The sequence below is a fragment of the Buteo buteo genome, chromosome 15 (assembly GCF_964188355.1).
Source record: "Buteo buteo chromosome 15, bButBut1.hap1.1, whole genome shotgun sequence".
NCBI lineage: Eukaryota > Metazoa > Chordata > Aves > Accipitriformes > Accipitridae > Buteo > Buteo buteo.
In genome coordinates, this window is record NC_134185.1 from 22,269,798 (window position 1) to 22,287,382 (window position 17,585).

A 17,585-nucleotide genomic window follows, 5' to 3' on the forward strand; every position below is an offset into this window, starting at 1 on the left:
ATATGGTAGCCAAGGACTTTGAAAACTATCAGAAAAAAATGAAGCTTTATGCCAACATTTTGCTATCATCTGTTAAAAATGTATTGTGTCTGTCTGTGCCTGCAAAAGGATGAGGACATGCACTGGCCCAACTTTATTTTGCTTTTTGCATCTGTTTTAAATGCTTTCACATAAACCTACCGTACCGAACATGTAAAAAACAAAATCCAGACTGTTATTGTCAACTAAGACTATGTTTATCAAACATGAAATAAAATTTAACTGTTAGAAAAAAGGTCCTCAGCTACCTAAAAGAGGTCTCCCATCTTACCTATCCCATGGCTTAATCGCAAACGTTGATGATATGATAGGAAATAATCACCTCTATTCTCAAATGATTCCCAAACTATACACAGGTACTATCTAGCAAACTTTAAAAAGATTAACTGGTAAATCCATTTGATTATAAGGTAACATATGCTGATTTTTTAAATGTTTGTCTACAGTGCATAAATCATATTGGAAACCAGAAGGCCCTGAGACAGCTGTTTACACTGTCAGAAAAAAATCTGTTGGGTGGCTGATATGTGTGCAAACGTGGTACACAAAGTGGAATAGTTTTAGACTAAGATCATGTAAACAAGAATGGGAGGTGCGACAGTCGGCCAAGAAGCCTGACATTGTAGATGTTGGGAAATACTGTCTGAGCTTCTTCAGTAGATGATGAATATCTCTATGAAAACAAACCCTGTTATATGAGATTAAATTTGTTTGTATGTGTGTCCCACTGTCAGCCCTGCTGGCCCACCTTAGGCTGCTTTTCAGAAAGTGAAATCAGGCATTGACCATACTGCTGCAGAGGGTTTCAGCTGAAGGAATCATCTTTATAAGGAACTTCCATAATCCTTATGCATTTTCATAATAAAAAATAAAAACGGTCAGGCTCTATTACTGAATATGAAGATCTTTCTATATCATCATCCATACCAATTAGCTCCTTAAAAAGAAACTCCTCTTTCTCCAGAAATGATGGATAAAATTAAAATCTCTAGCTGAGATAAGAGTAAAGAATTATTTCTCATTGGTGGCTTGGGTATAGAACCAGATACTTTATCCCTTAAAACAGTGGACCTCCTACTACCAGCTACATACAGAACCTGTTTCTGATATTAAAGAGTTCGGTGACTCTTGATCTTAACTTCATGATCTCATGAGGTACAAAAAGATCTAGTTTTGAAAACTAGAGTACAAAAGATGATTATTTATTAGTTATAACCCTTCTTTCTCTCTCCTAAATAGCCAGAAAATACATGGAAAAAAGTGTCACTACACTATAAAGAACTGCTAAACAAGATTTCCTTGAAAAGAATGGCATTGCTTTCACAGACCATGTGGCACTGTGGGATGTTATAACAATATAAAGGCAGTCATTTTAGAAGACATATGGGAAACATTTATGGACTTTATTCCTCCTGAATAATGCAGTCCTCAGCCAGTGCAACCTTTACATGCCACTCTGTCACAAGCTCTCAGCAAATATGCATTATTATGTGGCCTCACGTTATAGATTATTTCCAGACAGGCCGATATGAAGAGGCACCATCTCCAGAAGAAAGGCAGAAAGCACAGCTGCATTAAATAAAGAAACACCCTGAGTCATTGGAAGAATAGATTACACAGGTGTCCTTTGCTGATGGTGTTGTTATTCTGCTCGTGTCTTCTGAGAAGCGGGAAGAGGGGCCCTTTGTGGTCCCCCCCTGAGCTCAGACAGCCTCCGGGAGGGCAGCGCCGCATCCCCTGCTGCGGCTGGGGGCAAGCTGGGAGCCAATCCACGCAGTACACGGGTAAATCATTTTAAGCTATTTGACGCATTGGACTTATTTCAAAAAGTTCTCCTTAAGGCAGTGGTAGAAGTCAAAAGGCAAAGACTTGAAATTCAGAAAACCCCATCAGCGTGAAACCCCTCTCCTCTGTGCATTTACAAGTGCTGCTCTGCTCTTACTCTGCCTCCTCCCGTGCTCTCCCTTCCCACCACCTGGCTCCCCCAGCCCCTCTCGGATTCATCTTGGTCTCACACACGTGCCTCTGCATTTACGTCAGATTTTCCTTACCCCCATCTCCTCTGCTGCTCGTGGGGGGAGCAGCGGACCTCTGAGCTTCAGTGTTCAGTGGTAAGGATGTACCAGGGATCCATGTCAAACAACGGAAGAAAAAGTCCTATTTAATCCCAGCAATGACTTGTGGCTGGAGGAGCTCAGTACAGACCAGATCTGTGGAAACGTGACAGTCTTTGCAGACTGAGGACCACAACCCCTACATTTGGGTGAGGATTCGCAGGTGCAGCAAAAGACCAGGTTCCTATCAGGAGAGTGAGCTCTCTGCCAAATATCAAATCTCTGCATAAAACCACCAACACTTGTGCTGTCATATCTGTCCTGAGCTAAAGGCTGAATCTACAACTATTTTTAAATTTAAATTTGAATCTACATTTAAATATGAAGTTCTGATGGTAAAGAGAGGTGATTGGAACAACTAAAATAGCCAAAAAGAGTAGACAAGCTTTCTTGAGTTCTAACCTCTCAGGCTCATGTAAAAGAAAAAAACCCACCATGTTATTTTCTTAACAAAGCAGCCTTCACTATAGAGGTAGCAACTGAGATACCTATTACATAGCAATTACAGCAACTGAACTATATTGTAGACTCAATTCAATGTGTTTTGGTTGAAAATTTAATCAGAATTTTCTAGAGGTGGCACTTATGTTCTTCAACTAAGTGAATAATGTAAGACTACTTAAATAATATATTCCCTTGTAATGGTGCAATATGATCCGTTTCAAAATGTCCATATTTTTAATAGATATTCTACAGTTTTACTAAAGGTCTTTAAAATATTTACTGGGTAGTATTTTGGTATTCTTCTGGTGGTAAAGGCCAAAGTCGCTAATAAAAAGAATGACCTAAAAAGAAGTTATACAGCTTACACATTTAACTTCCAGGAAAATGAAGGCACTCCCATCCTGATCCCACTCCTCAGGCCTAGAAGGCCTTGAAAGTATAAAAGCATAAAAATAGCTATATAGGATGAGCCCTGGTTTTCCACCCAGTTCTGCATCCCATCTCTGGCAACAGTCAAGCCCAGATGTCGCAGAAGATGGCAGAAGAAAACTTAAACAGCAGACATGGGATCGCCGCCGCCTTCTGAAGACTCGCAGCCCTTAATAATCAAAGACAGTCTTCAGTCTAGAAGTATGTCATTTTATATCCTGTCCCCTTATTTTCTTTTCTAATTGGTTCTTTCAGTTTATAGCATTTTCCTGTATTTTAGAAGGCTAGAGAAGAATGACTGAGGGAGGAAAAAAGCTTCTGCAGTGAGTTGTTAAAGTGGCAGTTTCCAGAGAATTGTAAAAAATTGGAGAACTGAAAGAGTTTCCTAAATTGGGGGCTACATCATGTAGCAGAGGCACCATAAGCTGGACAGAAATTCAAGTGTGGGAGTAAGGCAGACAGCCTGGAAGCGCAATTGAAAGTGGGCTTTGAAAACCTGAGACTCTCTGCAGGAGAAGGAGAGCAGGTTTGTTTCTCTGGACATTGGATAAGGGCACACGATCTCACAGAAATACGGCATCCACTGGCACTCCATACATAGGGTTGTTTTCAGCCTGTACATATATGTACACACATATATGAAGATATACATACACTCTTAAATATGCATTGTACATTCAGACACTGAACAGACAGATCAAAAAAGACAGTAACTGTTCCTGAGCTGGAAACAAAAGATACAAAAGTCTTATTTAGGACCGACCAAGTGAGAATTCCCTGTGCATACAGAGATATAGAAGGCTCTCAGGGAATTTAGGGCTGCCTTTAGCATTTCTATTTTAATTTTGCATTCTAAAAAGTACGTTCAACAATGATCAGAACTGGTAGTCAGGCTAGTAATTTGACAAACATGAACGAGTGATGTGATAAAGGGAAAGCTCTGTTGTCAAATGTTACAGAAATCTTGGTGTACTGCAGATTATCAGATGAGTCACAACTATAATTGTTATGCATTCCTTCAAGTCCTTCATGGAATGATATATTATTTTAAGCTGGATGTAGCTGTTGAAAGCAAAGAAAATCCTACATTTTCAACATAGGATTTATACAAATATTTTCAACTTGATTCTTAGATAAAATAGCTCAAGATACTACTAGTACTTTCAAGAACCATTTAAAGAATTTCCCTGTGTAAAAGAAAATGTAAGCTTGTCAATAACAAGTAAATATGGGGTATTCATATTATGGGAGTAAAGTTTTTTTTGTATAGCATTGTACTCATAAACTATGTGCTTTGCTACATAACCTACACCTAAATAGAAAAACAGTTTTGCCAGGTAAAAATAAATGTTGCCGTTCTAAAACCTGGAAAGATACATATAAAGTCTTCCTCCATTTGACAGAATGGTACTTTGAAAGAAAATTATGCAAATTAAATAATTAATTATTGTGCTTTTCAGTACCTCCATTCAATAAGAAGCAGTCACATGAATCTTTTAAGATTTCAAACAGTGTTTTGGTTGCTTTAAATGATGCATATCTTGAAACTCAAATGAAGCAGTGATGAACTTTTAATTGTGCAATTAAAAAAATTTTTCATGGTTTCTAAATGGATTAGTTCTAAAATTACTTTACTGAAAAAACATTTCTGCAGAGCAGTTATCCAATATCACATTTCTAGACAATGCCTCCTTTGTCATCTTGTCCTATTTCTTATCCTCCTTCAAATGTTTACTGAACATAGCCGCCTTGTATTGGGTTTGTGCGGCAAGGTTTTGGTACCGGGGGGGGCTGCAGGGGTGGCTTCTGTGAGAAGCTGCTGGAAGCTTCCCCCATGTCCGACAGAGCCAGTTCCAGCCGGCTCCAAGACAGACCCGCTGATGGCCAAGGCCGAGCCCATCAACAATGGTGGTAGTGCCTCTGGGAGAACAGATTTAAGAAGGGGGGAAAAACCCCCAGCAACTGCAATTACAGCCGGAGAGAGGAGAGAGAACATGTGAGAGCACCAGCCCTGCAGACCCCCAGGTCAGTGCAGCAGGAGGGCAGGAGGTGCTCCAGGCACCGGAGCAGAGATTCCCCTGCAGCCCGTGGTGATGAAGACCATGGTGAGGCAGGCTGTCCCCCTGCAGCCCAGGGAGGTCCACGGGGGAGCAGATCTCCACCTGCAGCCTGGGGAGAGAGGACCCCACGCCGGAGCAGGGGGATGCCCGAAGGAGGCTGTGACCCTGTGGGAAGCCCGCGCTGGAGCAGGCTCCTGGCAGGACCTGTGGCCCCATGGAGAGAGGAGCCCACGCTGGAGCGGGTTTTCTGGCAGGACTTGTGACCCTGTGGGGGACCCACACTGGAGCAGTCTGTGCCTGAAGGACTGCAGCCTGTGGAAGGGACCCACGCTGGAGCAGTTCATGAAGAACTGCAGCCCCTGGGAAGGACCCACGTTGGAGAAGTTCTTGGAGGACTGTCTCCCGTGGGAGGGACCCCACGCTGGAGCAGAGGAAGAGTGTGATGACTCCTGCCCCTTCAGGAGGAAGGAGTGGCAGAGACAATGTGTGATGAACTGATGGCAACCCCCATTCCCTGTCCCTCTGCACCACTGAAGGGGGAGGAGGTAGAAAAAAACGGGAGTGATGCTGTGCCTGGGAAAGAGGGAGGGGTGGGGGGAATGTGTTTTAAGATTTGGTTTTATTTCTCATTACCCTACTCTGATTTGATTGGTAATAAATTAATTTTTTTTCCCTTTCCCATGACAGTAATTGGTGAGTGATCTCTCCCTGTCCTTATCTCGACCCATGAGCCTTTAATTATATTTTCTCTCCCCTGTCCAGCTGGGGACGGGACTGATAGAGCAGCTTTGGTGGGCACCTGCCATCCAGCCAGGGTCAACCCACCACACACCTTTTTGAAATTATTCACTGAAAAGAATTTATCCTTCTCTTTAGTAAACTTCAAAACATTTCCCTTAGTAAATCTGCAGCAAAAATTCTGTTATATGTAACTAAAATTTAGCTCCAGTACATAATGCAACACTTGGGTGTTTGAAATTAAGAACACATTCCATATTTTGTGCCTTAAGTCCATTTATAACACAATTCCTTTGGAATAGAAGGGAATATGGTATTATTGGGAATTTATTGTAATTTGGACCCATTGATGGGTGGAAGAACATGGCTGAAACTCAGACCTGGAGAAACGGGTAGGATTGATAAGGAGTTACTTCAGTTAATTTTCTGCAACAAATTTCTTCACGGAACGAGATTTGTATCACTTACTGTATCTTTTTTCCCTAAATTACACTAACAAAAGTTTACTCTTTGTGATTTAAGAAAATATTTACTGTGATGTCCACCTCTACTTTTTTTCGTATTTCAAAGCAAAAATAAGGAAATTTTGTCTCCATGATATATTATGTCCAGTGGTCTCAGAGAAGAGAAGGTCTGAAGCACAGGGGCTAAACTCTTCTTCTGCCTGGTCTATAGTGGCAAAAGGAAGACAGAAACTAGAAACTGAAATTCTGAAATTTCAGTGGTTGTGCTATGAAAGAAAGCCTTAAAAAATTCTGGAAACTGGAAAACTGCCCTCCCCCGCGCCCCCCAATGTATTAGAAGCTCCACCATATGCAGTTTCAGAAATGAGCTGTGTTCCTTGCTATCTGCGGTGACTGTTTGAAACTATCAGTGCCTACCCTGAAGCTATACATGTATTGAGAGGAACATAGAGGGAGGGCAGCAAAAGTTACATTATAAAAATATATTACTATTTCAGACATCTTCTCATATAATTGCTCCTATTTTGATGGTTTAAACTTCACGTACTCTTAAACAAGCTCTTCACTACTTCAAAACATGTCTCTCAAAACCTGTCCTAAATGTATAATTCTTTGCTTTGAATGTTCTGGTTGGTCTTTCAGAAGAAACCAGTTACTGTCAATTGAATACAAATATATATATATATAAAAAATCCATTCACAGGTTAGTGGTTTCAGCAAATTATTTATCTGATGATTGCTTCAGTTACCTTTGTGTCCTTTATCTATTTAGATAGTGAGGGCTCCAGAACAGAAACTACATTTTATTCTGCATTAATAAGGTATTCATGTAATGAGTGATCAACCCTCACTTGAGCCTCTTTGCAATGCCAAAATATAAAATGAATGAAAACCAGTTAAGTCAGTAAGAGGACTCCAGGAAATGCTGTTCCTGTTTGAACACATGAGAAAGAAACATGCTTCATGGAAATTGGTACTTACAATCTATAAGGTGATTAAGCTAATGCTATGCTATTTCTCAATGCAGACAGTAATTTCAAGTCTTCTCCCTCTGTTCTGCCCTTGTTTGCACAAAAAAACCTTGTCAAAATATCTTTGAGCTTTTTGGCTGTCTATTAAATTTACTGAAACTGGCCAACAGGTTCCAAAGTTGCTGGCTGGATTACTGACAGATGGACACAGCAGGATTTCCTTAGGAAGTCAGGCTAATCAGATTGTTTAAAAAAATATCCAAAGTGAATTACATTTTCTTTTCAATTTGCATTATATGAATCTAAATAAAATGCTTGCAGAACTGTGCCTGTTTCACCCTTTATGTTTTTGCTCCCCCCCCCCCCATTTCATCTAAATAGTTTCAGTTTCCCTTCTGAGCTTATTTTTTCTCAAATTGTCAACTTGGCAGTTTCCTATTTGAACTAATCCTTTAAAAATCACATTTAAGATATTTCTTCCTTACTTTCCTATATAAATATGTGAAACATTAAAATGCAGTTTCAATATACATTTCCACTGCTCATTTTAGTTTTACTGTCAAAGTTCCACAGGCAAAATTTCTTTTGGGCTGGAACAGCTGACTTTCCTGTCATAAAATGCTAAAATATAGTTCAATATATGCTGACTTATGCTATTTTGGATATAAGATTAATTTTCAGGTAACGCTTAATCATAAAGGTATTTACCAAAATATGGACAAATGAACTGTCTTCAGCCATGTTACTGTTGTTATTTGTAGTTCAATGAACACTGCTCCTATAAACCTCTTTTGTTACAACCTTAATTACCTAATGGACAACATTGCCAAACGTTTCAGATTGTTTTAATTAAATTAAGTGGGTACACAGGCACTTCCTTTTCACCTACTCTGTCATTATTTAGCCAAAGTACACACATTTAATACTGTTAGATTTCCACCATAAATCATTTCCTTCAGCCTTGCAACTTTATTTGTACCGTTCTTTGAATTTCCTTTAAATTCTTGAAATATTTCTGCTGTGTTTTTTCCCAGAACTAAATTTCATTTTCTGTGTATGACCTTGTCAGCACAATAAAGAAAAGGATTCTTACTTTTTCATTAATGATGCAATTACTGTCGCAGCTCTGCCTGTTCATTGTCCTTAGTACTGTAATTCTTAATATCTCAGTGCTCCTCAGTCTTAAGAGAAATTTTACTTATATCTCTCGAAGATTCTTGTGTAGAGCTCATGTTTCCCCCCAGTGCTAGATTTTCAAAATATGCTGTCCAGTTCTCTTACTTTTATTTCTCTTTTTTTTTTTTTTTTTTTGGATAGAGGTAAGCAGATGAGAAGGTACTCATGACTGCAACTTACCAAGAGTTCGGAAGGGTCTTTGGTTTGGGGTATGGGAGAAGAAACCAGGTTTCAAAGCATTTGTGATCACAATGTCAAAGTACTCTTCAAAATCGTTCCTAGAAAGTAAAGGAAATTGAATTAATTAAACTAATGAATTAGCTTAAGATGCCGCTAAATACTCTTTAAGACTTAAGAAAATAGCAAACCACTTATTTAAGGGACTTTCTTCTGTCAGTTTTTTGTCCGATGCTTGTTCAGTGTCACTACTGCCCTTCTTTTCCTGAGGTTGCCAAAAGTGAGAAGACAGCTGGCTGATAACCCACAGTGCTGTACCTTCAGGATCACTTATTATTTGTAAAAAGATGCTCCTTGGCCCAGGGAGTTTTTAAATCTCAGGAGAACATGTAACAGATGACATATTTTAATCTCAGGTGACAACATATGCATAGACAAGTATAGAAAGGTGTAAATGAGTGATTTTCCTTATAAAGCAGAATATATGAAGTCAAGTGATGGGGTGGGAAGTAACTGAAGACTGAAGACACTTAAACACAGGTGCTTATATTGTTGGTATCAATACTGTATGTACGCACAGGCCTAATGGGGGTCCAAGATGCCACCATAGTCAACAGAGATCTAATTAACACAGCCAATTAAGTCTAAAGGGTGGTTTCACATACCCTGAAGTTGAAATGCCATTATGTTAGCTGAACTCTTCCTTCGGCCTCCACTAGCTGCTCTGACTAAATCCCTGCTGGCTACAGGGAGGTTAGACACGTGGCTCACAAATAAACACCTACCAAGTACGAGTCTTAATCTGCCAGCTGAATCCCACCACCAAATTCAGATTTTTCAAAGACCATTAGGTCCATAAGAATACAGATTGATATCTGAACTGTGGAAATCCCACCAATTTAAATGGGATTGAATGTTTCAGCATGGTATATAAGTGGGGCATATTTATATTTAGGTATTTTTAGAGACCTGTATACAAGTCAGTAACATTCAAAGCCAATAGGAAAAATAGGGGATCCTGGGGAACACTCATGCCACCTGTCTTACCATGAGATGGACTATATCTGGAGATGCCAGTTATTCCTACTCTAGCAAGGGTCTTTATTTTAAGTAATCTAACCTTACTTATTTGAGCAAGTCCAGAGGAGGGCCATGAAGATGATCAGAGGGCTGGAGCACCTCTCCTATAAAGACAGGCTGAGAGACTTGGGATTGTTCAGCCTGGAGAAGAGAAGGCTCCAGGGAGACCTTATAGCAGCTTTCCAGTACCTAAAGAGGGGCTGCAGGAAAGGTAGAGGGGGACTTTTTACAAGGGCACATAGTGATAGGACAAGGGGTAATGGCTTTACACTGAAAGAGGGAAGATTTAGATGAGATGTAAGGAAGAAGTTCTTCCCTGTGAGGGTGGTGAGGCACTGGAACAGGTTGTCCAGAGGCTGTGGCTGCCCCATCCCTGGCAGTGTTCAAGGCCAGGCTGGATGGGGCTTTGGGCAACCTGGTCTAGTGGAAGGTGTCCCTGCCCATGGCAGGGGGGTTGGGACTAGGTGATCTTTAAGGCCCCTTCCAAATCAAACCATTCTGTGATTCTATGATTATTACATCATCAAACTGGGAACCAGAGCAAGAAATAATAACAATAATGCCTACCTACAAGTTTTGAAGTTACTAAAATATAAAATTAGACAAATGTTGCTTAAAAAGTGGGGGTTTTTAAATTATTGGAAAATGTAAACATTCCCCATCTATGACATATTTTATGTTATTATAAATGTTTCATTGCTTAGGTGATTTTACTGCCTATAGCATCCAAAAAATGATGGATACTCTTGCATGGAATAAAGATGTTACAGATGGCAAGCCCAGGATGGGTACAGGCACTAAAATGCTATCAACAGTAGAGGAAGTTTACTGGAACTAAACTAGCTAACTGTGTAATTTTCAAATAATCTACAATCTCCCATGAGACTGAGATATCTTAACAAAAAACTGAATGCTCTCATGAGCTTATCTTCAAGCTTTTATTTTGTGCTCTAAATTACATTCCAGCCTTAACACAGAATGTCTTTAAATTTCCTTCCTCTAACGAAATTTTAGCTTTGTCTACTTTTCTCCACTTGTGATCATAGGTAAACTTCTACCTTTTTAAAAGAACCAGTATCAAATATGACAATGGTATGTTTTTAAAATTAGCTTCTGTGTGGAAGATTCCAGAAGCTGAGCAAACAGGCATGGCTCTTCTGTCCTTAGGTGAAAAGTATCGATAGAGGTAAACTTTTCAAATTAGCATGCAGCGCAAATAATGCTTCCATGGGTAAGTTAAGCTTGAACTTTCCAAATAAAGCCAACACTTCAGGAGCACAACAAAGACTCGTGGGAACAGTCGTGAGTACTTTGTGTAAAAAATTTGAAACAGAACAGTTTTCACAACATTTGGTTAACTTTTTATTGATTTGTTGCAGAAAAATATGTTTTGTGTGAAGAGAGGTGTTATCTATGGTCTTTTTTGAATCATACTAAATCTTCTGTAAAAAGCTACTGATTTTATGAGAGCCTGTACCTTGTGTTACATTACTACGTAACTTTATACATGATAAAATCCATTCCAGTTACTGCTTGTGCTTAGTATAGTGGTCTGTGGTTACAGTAAATGGCTAAGACAAAGGATAGGATGTATCTCACATAACTTTAGCCATCTAAAATTGTATGCTGAATTCACAGCTAGTGATCTGCACCACAGACAGCGCCAAGGGAGAAACATCCACATTCTTAGAAGGCAATTCATCCCACTTATTTCAGACATAATTCTATGGTACAGAATGAATTGCCAAGGATGATGCCCAGTGTCTTCCCTCCACTAACCACAGAGGGAACCAAAATGACCAGCTTCAAAAAATTCCTAGCTCTTTGATGGCTAACATTCATGAAAAGGTGAAATGACACTCGGCTTCAGTGACTAGGTGACGACTGACTCGTCTTTAGGTGTGCTCCTGCCAACACTTAAACATTCAGTTAACTGGACATGCATTCTCATGGTAGGTAAGCCTGAAAAGTCACACCATGATGTTGCTACTTGTGTGAATGAACTGGCACTTGCTTCTATAGGTTTGCATGCCTTATACACTGATCCCAGCAATATGTGTGTGCTCTGGCTGGGAAACTGCTCTCATTTTATTTCCAAATGAGATTTTCTCTTAGCCTTCCTCTGTCCTTACCAAAATGTCTTTCAGTTAAGGACTGCTTGGTCAGATGAACACAACTGGGATAGTTTGCTCTTGAAATGGTAAATTGTACACTTAAGCATGAATTTCCCAGCGCTGATTTTATGTGGACAATAATTTCTTAGCCAAAAAGGAACTCTTAAATAAAGTGCAAAAAAGTTAACAGTTACAAGGTAATAATATTAGGAGTAAGAGGCTAAAACTTCACACACATTTCCACTGTTCATCTTTATCCTTGGGTTTTTTTTGATGTAATACTACACAGTTCTGAACTTCACAGTATCATATTCATTACCTAAAAGAAGTAGGGAAAGAAATTAATGAAGGACTACATAGACATAATTCATAAGTGTTGATGTCAAGAATAAAATGCAGATAGCCTGGTCAAATTAAAGTTAAGGGTAGAGATAATACGTGTGAACCTAGACTATATTCCGGTACTGCAAAAACCAGCATTGGTGTGTAAAGTATTATTGTCTGATATAAGAGGTATGCAACAAACAAAATCAATAAAATGTTTAGAATTTTTTTCAGGAAAAAAAGGCTTCAGTAACGTCTAATGGACAGTGGAGTAGTCAGTTCTCCAGAAAATGTCTTGGAAGCCACATTGCATGAGTCACTGGAAAACATGATTGTAATAAACACTGTAGAACATCCTACACTTATGTGGAAAGAGGGTGATCCAGTATCCTTCTAGCAGAACATCTCTTTTCTGTCTTTTGAAAGGCAACTGACCCTCTCTGCTACATTGCTTACTGTCTTCCAGCAGGATCTCTACAGCTACCTTAAACAGCTGAAACTTTATTCACCACGGAAAAAGAAAGCCAAAATCATTATATGTGGCCAAGAATTTAGTTTTATACCAAATTTTCAGTCAGCAAACAACTAGACAGAACTACACGAAAGAGTTAATCACAGCCATCTTACTCATAAGGAGAATTACATTTTGTGAGGAGGTAGATTTTCCCCTCAAATGAGCAAGTATAATGTTCATGCAAGGCAGTGAGAACTGGCACAGCTGATGCTCCATTTAGCATTTAGTCCAGCAAGTACAAAAGAGAAGTGATACTGGCAGGACTGGTTTTGGAAGGTAGCTCTGTTTTTCACCTTACCCGTGGTTTTCTTACTGCATCGCTGTATTCACTCTGCTGTTCCCTTGCATATCCAGATAGCCAAGGTCGGCTCGCATTGCCCTACTTTGTTTCTTTGATTCATTTATTAAACAGCCTCACCGTGTCACCCACCTAGCTATTTGCATCACTGATTAATTTGTTTCTAGGGATGTAAGTGATGGTTCTGCTGAATTTCACTGAATTTGACTTGACTGGTCATGTTCTTAACATTACAGCTAAAAATAGCTGTTGTGATGAGCAACTACAATCTCAACCAATCACTAAGTGCAACGAACTACCTCTTTTATCTTTTCTGTTGTGATCTGTAAATGCACATTTCTCATGCACTACCACCTCTTGGAAAACACGATTGGGAAGAAGTATTTGTAAGCTTTTCCATGCAGATTTACTGCAAGGAAATGAAATATTACTACTACTTGTGCTCACCACTGGAGAAGCACAGAAAGGAAGTGGCTTGAATAAGAGAGTCTAGCAAAAACTTATGATAAAATTGGGGTTCAGATGATGTATTGAGTGTTGGCCTGAAAATATTCCCTGTCATCTTCAATCCCATCATGATGCCCAGAAAAGATGCAGATAGAAGTGAGCTGTGGGTCAGATACAGCTCACAGGCTCATAGATGGACTACTTTGCCCCGACTACCCTGTAACACTCTAGTAGGGAGAGGCCCACCAGAAACCTCAGATCCAAATAATTCACAACACATCAAGAAACTCAAATTAACTTCCCTACAGCTCGGGCTTATCTCCAGTTGCTGTCTGGCAGATATAATTTGAAATGGACATTGCACTTACCCAAGAATATGTTCACACAGGAGCCTGCAATAGTCACTGTGAGAACTAGTAATTAATAGCAGAATCTTCCCAGCACTCTTCAGTTGTTTCAGCCACTTTTTTACAGACTCAGGACATGTTTGTAAATATTTGTCTGGATGATTTTTCACTTCTGGGAAATATGTCCCACAGTCTTCTGAAAAATTAAAACATAATTATGTATTATCCAATCCTGCTCACAAACCACTTAATCCACACAAAATACCCTTTTATGTGCAAACAATACAATTGTAAAAAGGCGAAGCAAAGTTTAAAATTTTCCCTGGGTTGTAACTCAATATAAACCAAAACCCAATCAAACCAAGAGGATACACTGTAGCAGAAAGAAGTTTGTATGACTTTTCTCTTTTATTATGGAATTTCCATAGTTATTTTCTTGATGTTCTTTTGCTCATAAGAGTAAATAATACATAAATTACAGATTATAGTCTTACACAGCAAGTAATTACTTCCTGTTGCCTTTGCCCAATTTCTGGATACTGAATTTGTGATTTTAAAATGAGTTTAATGTTTAGACAATGGTAAGGACCTGAAAATCCCAAGAACATCTGTTCAGTTACTTCTGACACTTTAGGTTAGCATAGTCTGATCAATAGCATCCATTTTTTTGCATTTTTTTACAAGTACTTTATCTATGAAAGACTGATAAAACAAACTGGCAAAGACTCACAGGTATGTGGAATACTAGGAACAGATGCAAAAAAAACCCCAATTCCAATTCCAGCTTCAATAATGCTCTTTTTGCAGAATATAACAGCAATAGAATTTTGCAAATACACTTGGAATGTAAGATTTTAAGAAGTATGCAATAACACTAAGTTGGCAGTAAAGGTTACCTATTCATTAAAGTCACCAATAAATATTTACCTTGTTATAACCCATAGCTGCTTTACTAAGACATCAAATTAACATTGAACTTACCTTTTTTTATCATTCCTAAGACTACAAATTTCCTCTGTGCTCAAACTCTCTATAACCAAAAATGTCAAGCTAATTAAAGGTCTAAAAAGAAATATAATAATTGTAGAGACAGAAATGATACCAAGTATTTGGCTCTCAGTCTGTGTGTGTTATAGTATAATGAACATCATCATAGAAGATTATTTTTCTTCCAGCATTTGTTCTATATGCAACTGTCTGTGGTCAACTTTGCTGAATGATTTAATAAATCCCAGACATTACTTAGCCTTCTGGTATGTGAGTAATGCTATTCTCTAGTTTGAAAAAATAAGATTTAAACCACTTGAACTTTAGCTATGTAATGAAAGAGAACATGTATGTTTGAAACAGTAGTATCTAAGAAAGACTGAAAGATGCTGGGTGCTAAACATAACACTATTTCATAAATTACACATTCAAACTTCTACAGATGGCAGGAAAAAAAGTCTTCCAAAAGAAGTTTTGAATTGGCTGTTATCACTCTAACTAGACAGAAGGCAAAAATGTCTTATTCTGTACTGTGACTTGACAGATTTCTTCCCTGAAGCTACAGAGTGGAGTATTATATCTGAGGAAAGTCTCTCAGACAAAATCTCCCAACTCATAACCAGGTCACTATTCCTGTTCTTCATAGTATTTAGGTTAGGCTGTATAACAGCATGTACCAGAGGAATATGAGCCTGTTCCTGCAGCCAGCATTATGGGATGCCATGACATTTGCCTTGAGAGCTAGCCAAGACCAATGATTTTTTTGATTAAACAAAGCAGATTTATGAAAGCAGGTTTCCTGTAGTGTTTCCCCCCACTCTTTCCTGGGGCATGAATATTGTTTGGGATGAGAAATATAGTTTTTAGAAGCAGAAGCTGCATTTTCAGTATTATCATTAGTAATTATATTTCATATGCTATGTTATGACAATTTTTCTTCTTTGTTGTTTTGGAAAGCACACAACATTATATGAGAATGAAGGGGGACACAAACAAAGCAGGCTTGGCATTAGCTCTCACAGGTTCAAATAATTTAAAAGAAAGATGGCAAAGTTCACTTATATATATATAGTGATCTATCACTCTTTTTACCCTAAGGTAAAAAGATCTATTTTCTATGAACTTTACTGTTGGACACTCTTTGTTTTTCTTTCCTTATCAAATGCTTCCCATCCTCTGTTGACCATTCTTTGATGTGCAACTAATTTAACGACTTTCAGTAAATTTAATCAACACTGTTTTCTTTGTCCATACTCTGTGCAGTATCTGCTATGTGATAAATGTATGATATTTGGCCTTTGAGTTACATCTGTATTGGAAAAGGTCAACAACTCTGGATTCAACATATGAACTGAAAGAGAGTCTTATTCTAGTTTTCTATCCAGACCCTGAAGCCCAACTGTTAATTGCAGACAAGCAATGAATCAATTCTTGGACACTGGGATCTGAAGTTTGCCTCTGGGCTGTTTGCCATATCAGGCAGAGATACCTTAGAAGAACCCTCATTAAAGCACACTCTAATTAGGCCAACATGGCCTGGGAAAGTAGAGTTTAACTTAATTCCTAACAGGCTATTGCATCTGGTGAAGACAATTTGGTTGAATATATACTCATACCTGTAAAGGAGTTTAACAACCAAAGCTTGCAAGATTTTACTGAAAGCCAAATAAAATAAAAGCTGAAAACCTCGCTCATTATCCCAGGCCAATAGCCAGTTTTGAGGAGGACAGCAGAGCCATAGGCACCTTGTTGGCAAAAAGAGTTGTGGAAGTATTAACATGTGATGGAGAAATAGCATCGTGTCAAGCCTTCACAAACAAATGGAATCATTTGACAGCGAGAAATGAAGCATTTTTTCCCAGGGTATATATTACCACTATGCCATATGCTGCACTTTGTTTTTCTAAAGCACGAAAACCATAAAACTAATAAGAAAACTCTATTGACCAAAGAGTCAGTGAGAAATCAGAAAAGAACTAATTTTACCAGAGCCAACAGAAGAAAGGAGAAAGTGTGTTAATGGTAATAAGAGTGATTTTATGCAACTGTCATAGAGCTCTGTTCTTGAAAAACAAAAAAGTAATTCTTCAGATAAACACCATTCTTGAGAGGTAAGAAATGTCTCTAGCCTGCAGAACCTTCCTGATAATGCTTATGGACCATCCAAATTTCAAAATACTCTTAAAAATTGAACTATAAGCATGCTTTAGAGATGCTTTGTTGGTCCACAAATTCACTGTATCAAAATGGGGGACTTGTGGTCACCACCATATCTACAATTGACAGTTTGCTATGTGTACACTGCCTAAAATAAAATCTCTACATTCTTATCTCCCTGTTTTATGACTATCACTTAGCATGCGCCTATATGGATATTGACATGTATTAATGTGTACCCACAAATCAGTGAAAGCAAAACAACAATAACAAAACAAATGTCCCAACTTTCACCTCAAATGTATCTCTTTATTGGTGCCAGTTATCTGTATGCATGCCAAAGCCTACACTAGTAACCTCTGGCTTTTTGGCAGTGTGAACACTTTCTCAAAATACAAGAAAGCATATCATCAAAAAAATGGAAACAAGAAGACCGTGACAATCAACATAACAATCAACATATTTACCCCTGTGACTGTGTAAGAAAACTTAATCCAATGATGTGGAGCAGGAAAGCAAATGTCTAAGCATTTTATGCACAACATTGTAATTTATTACATGTATGTTGCCATGGAGCAAATGCAGTTTTCCAGTTTCCATTCTTGTTACTAAACAACTTGGAGTTTATCTGAAATCTCTGAAATATAGTCTGGGATAGCAAATTAGCAACTAGCCTCTGTAGGGATTTCTAATCATCTTCCAAAT

At 38.5% G+C, this 17,585-nt stretch overlaps 1 protein-coding gene across 1 annotated transcript in view; it reads right to left on the reverse strand.

Moving 5' to 3' along the window:
• NT5DC1 (5'-nucleotidase domain containing 1) overlaps window positions 1-17,585 on the reverse strand; it is a 151,682-nt gene that overhangs the window by 38,732 nt on the left and 95,365 nt on the right. Inside the window, exons 7-8 of the mRNA XM_075046768.1 lie at window positions 13,758-13,932; window positions 8,616-8,713 (exon numbers count right to left, since the gene is read on the reverse strand). Coding sequence (XP_074902869.1) covers window positions 8,616-8,713; window positions 13,758-13,932 — 273 coding nt within the window. The remainder of the gene's footprint in view (window positions 1-8,615; window positions 8,714-13,757; window positions 13,933-17,585) is intronic.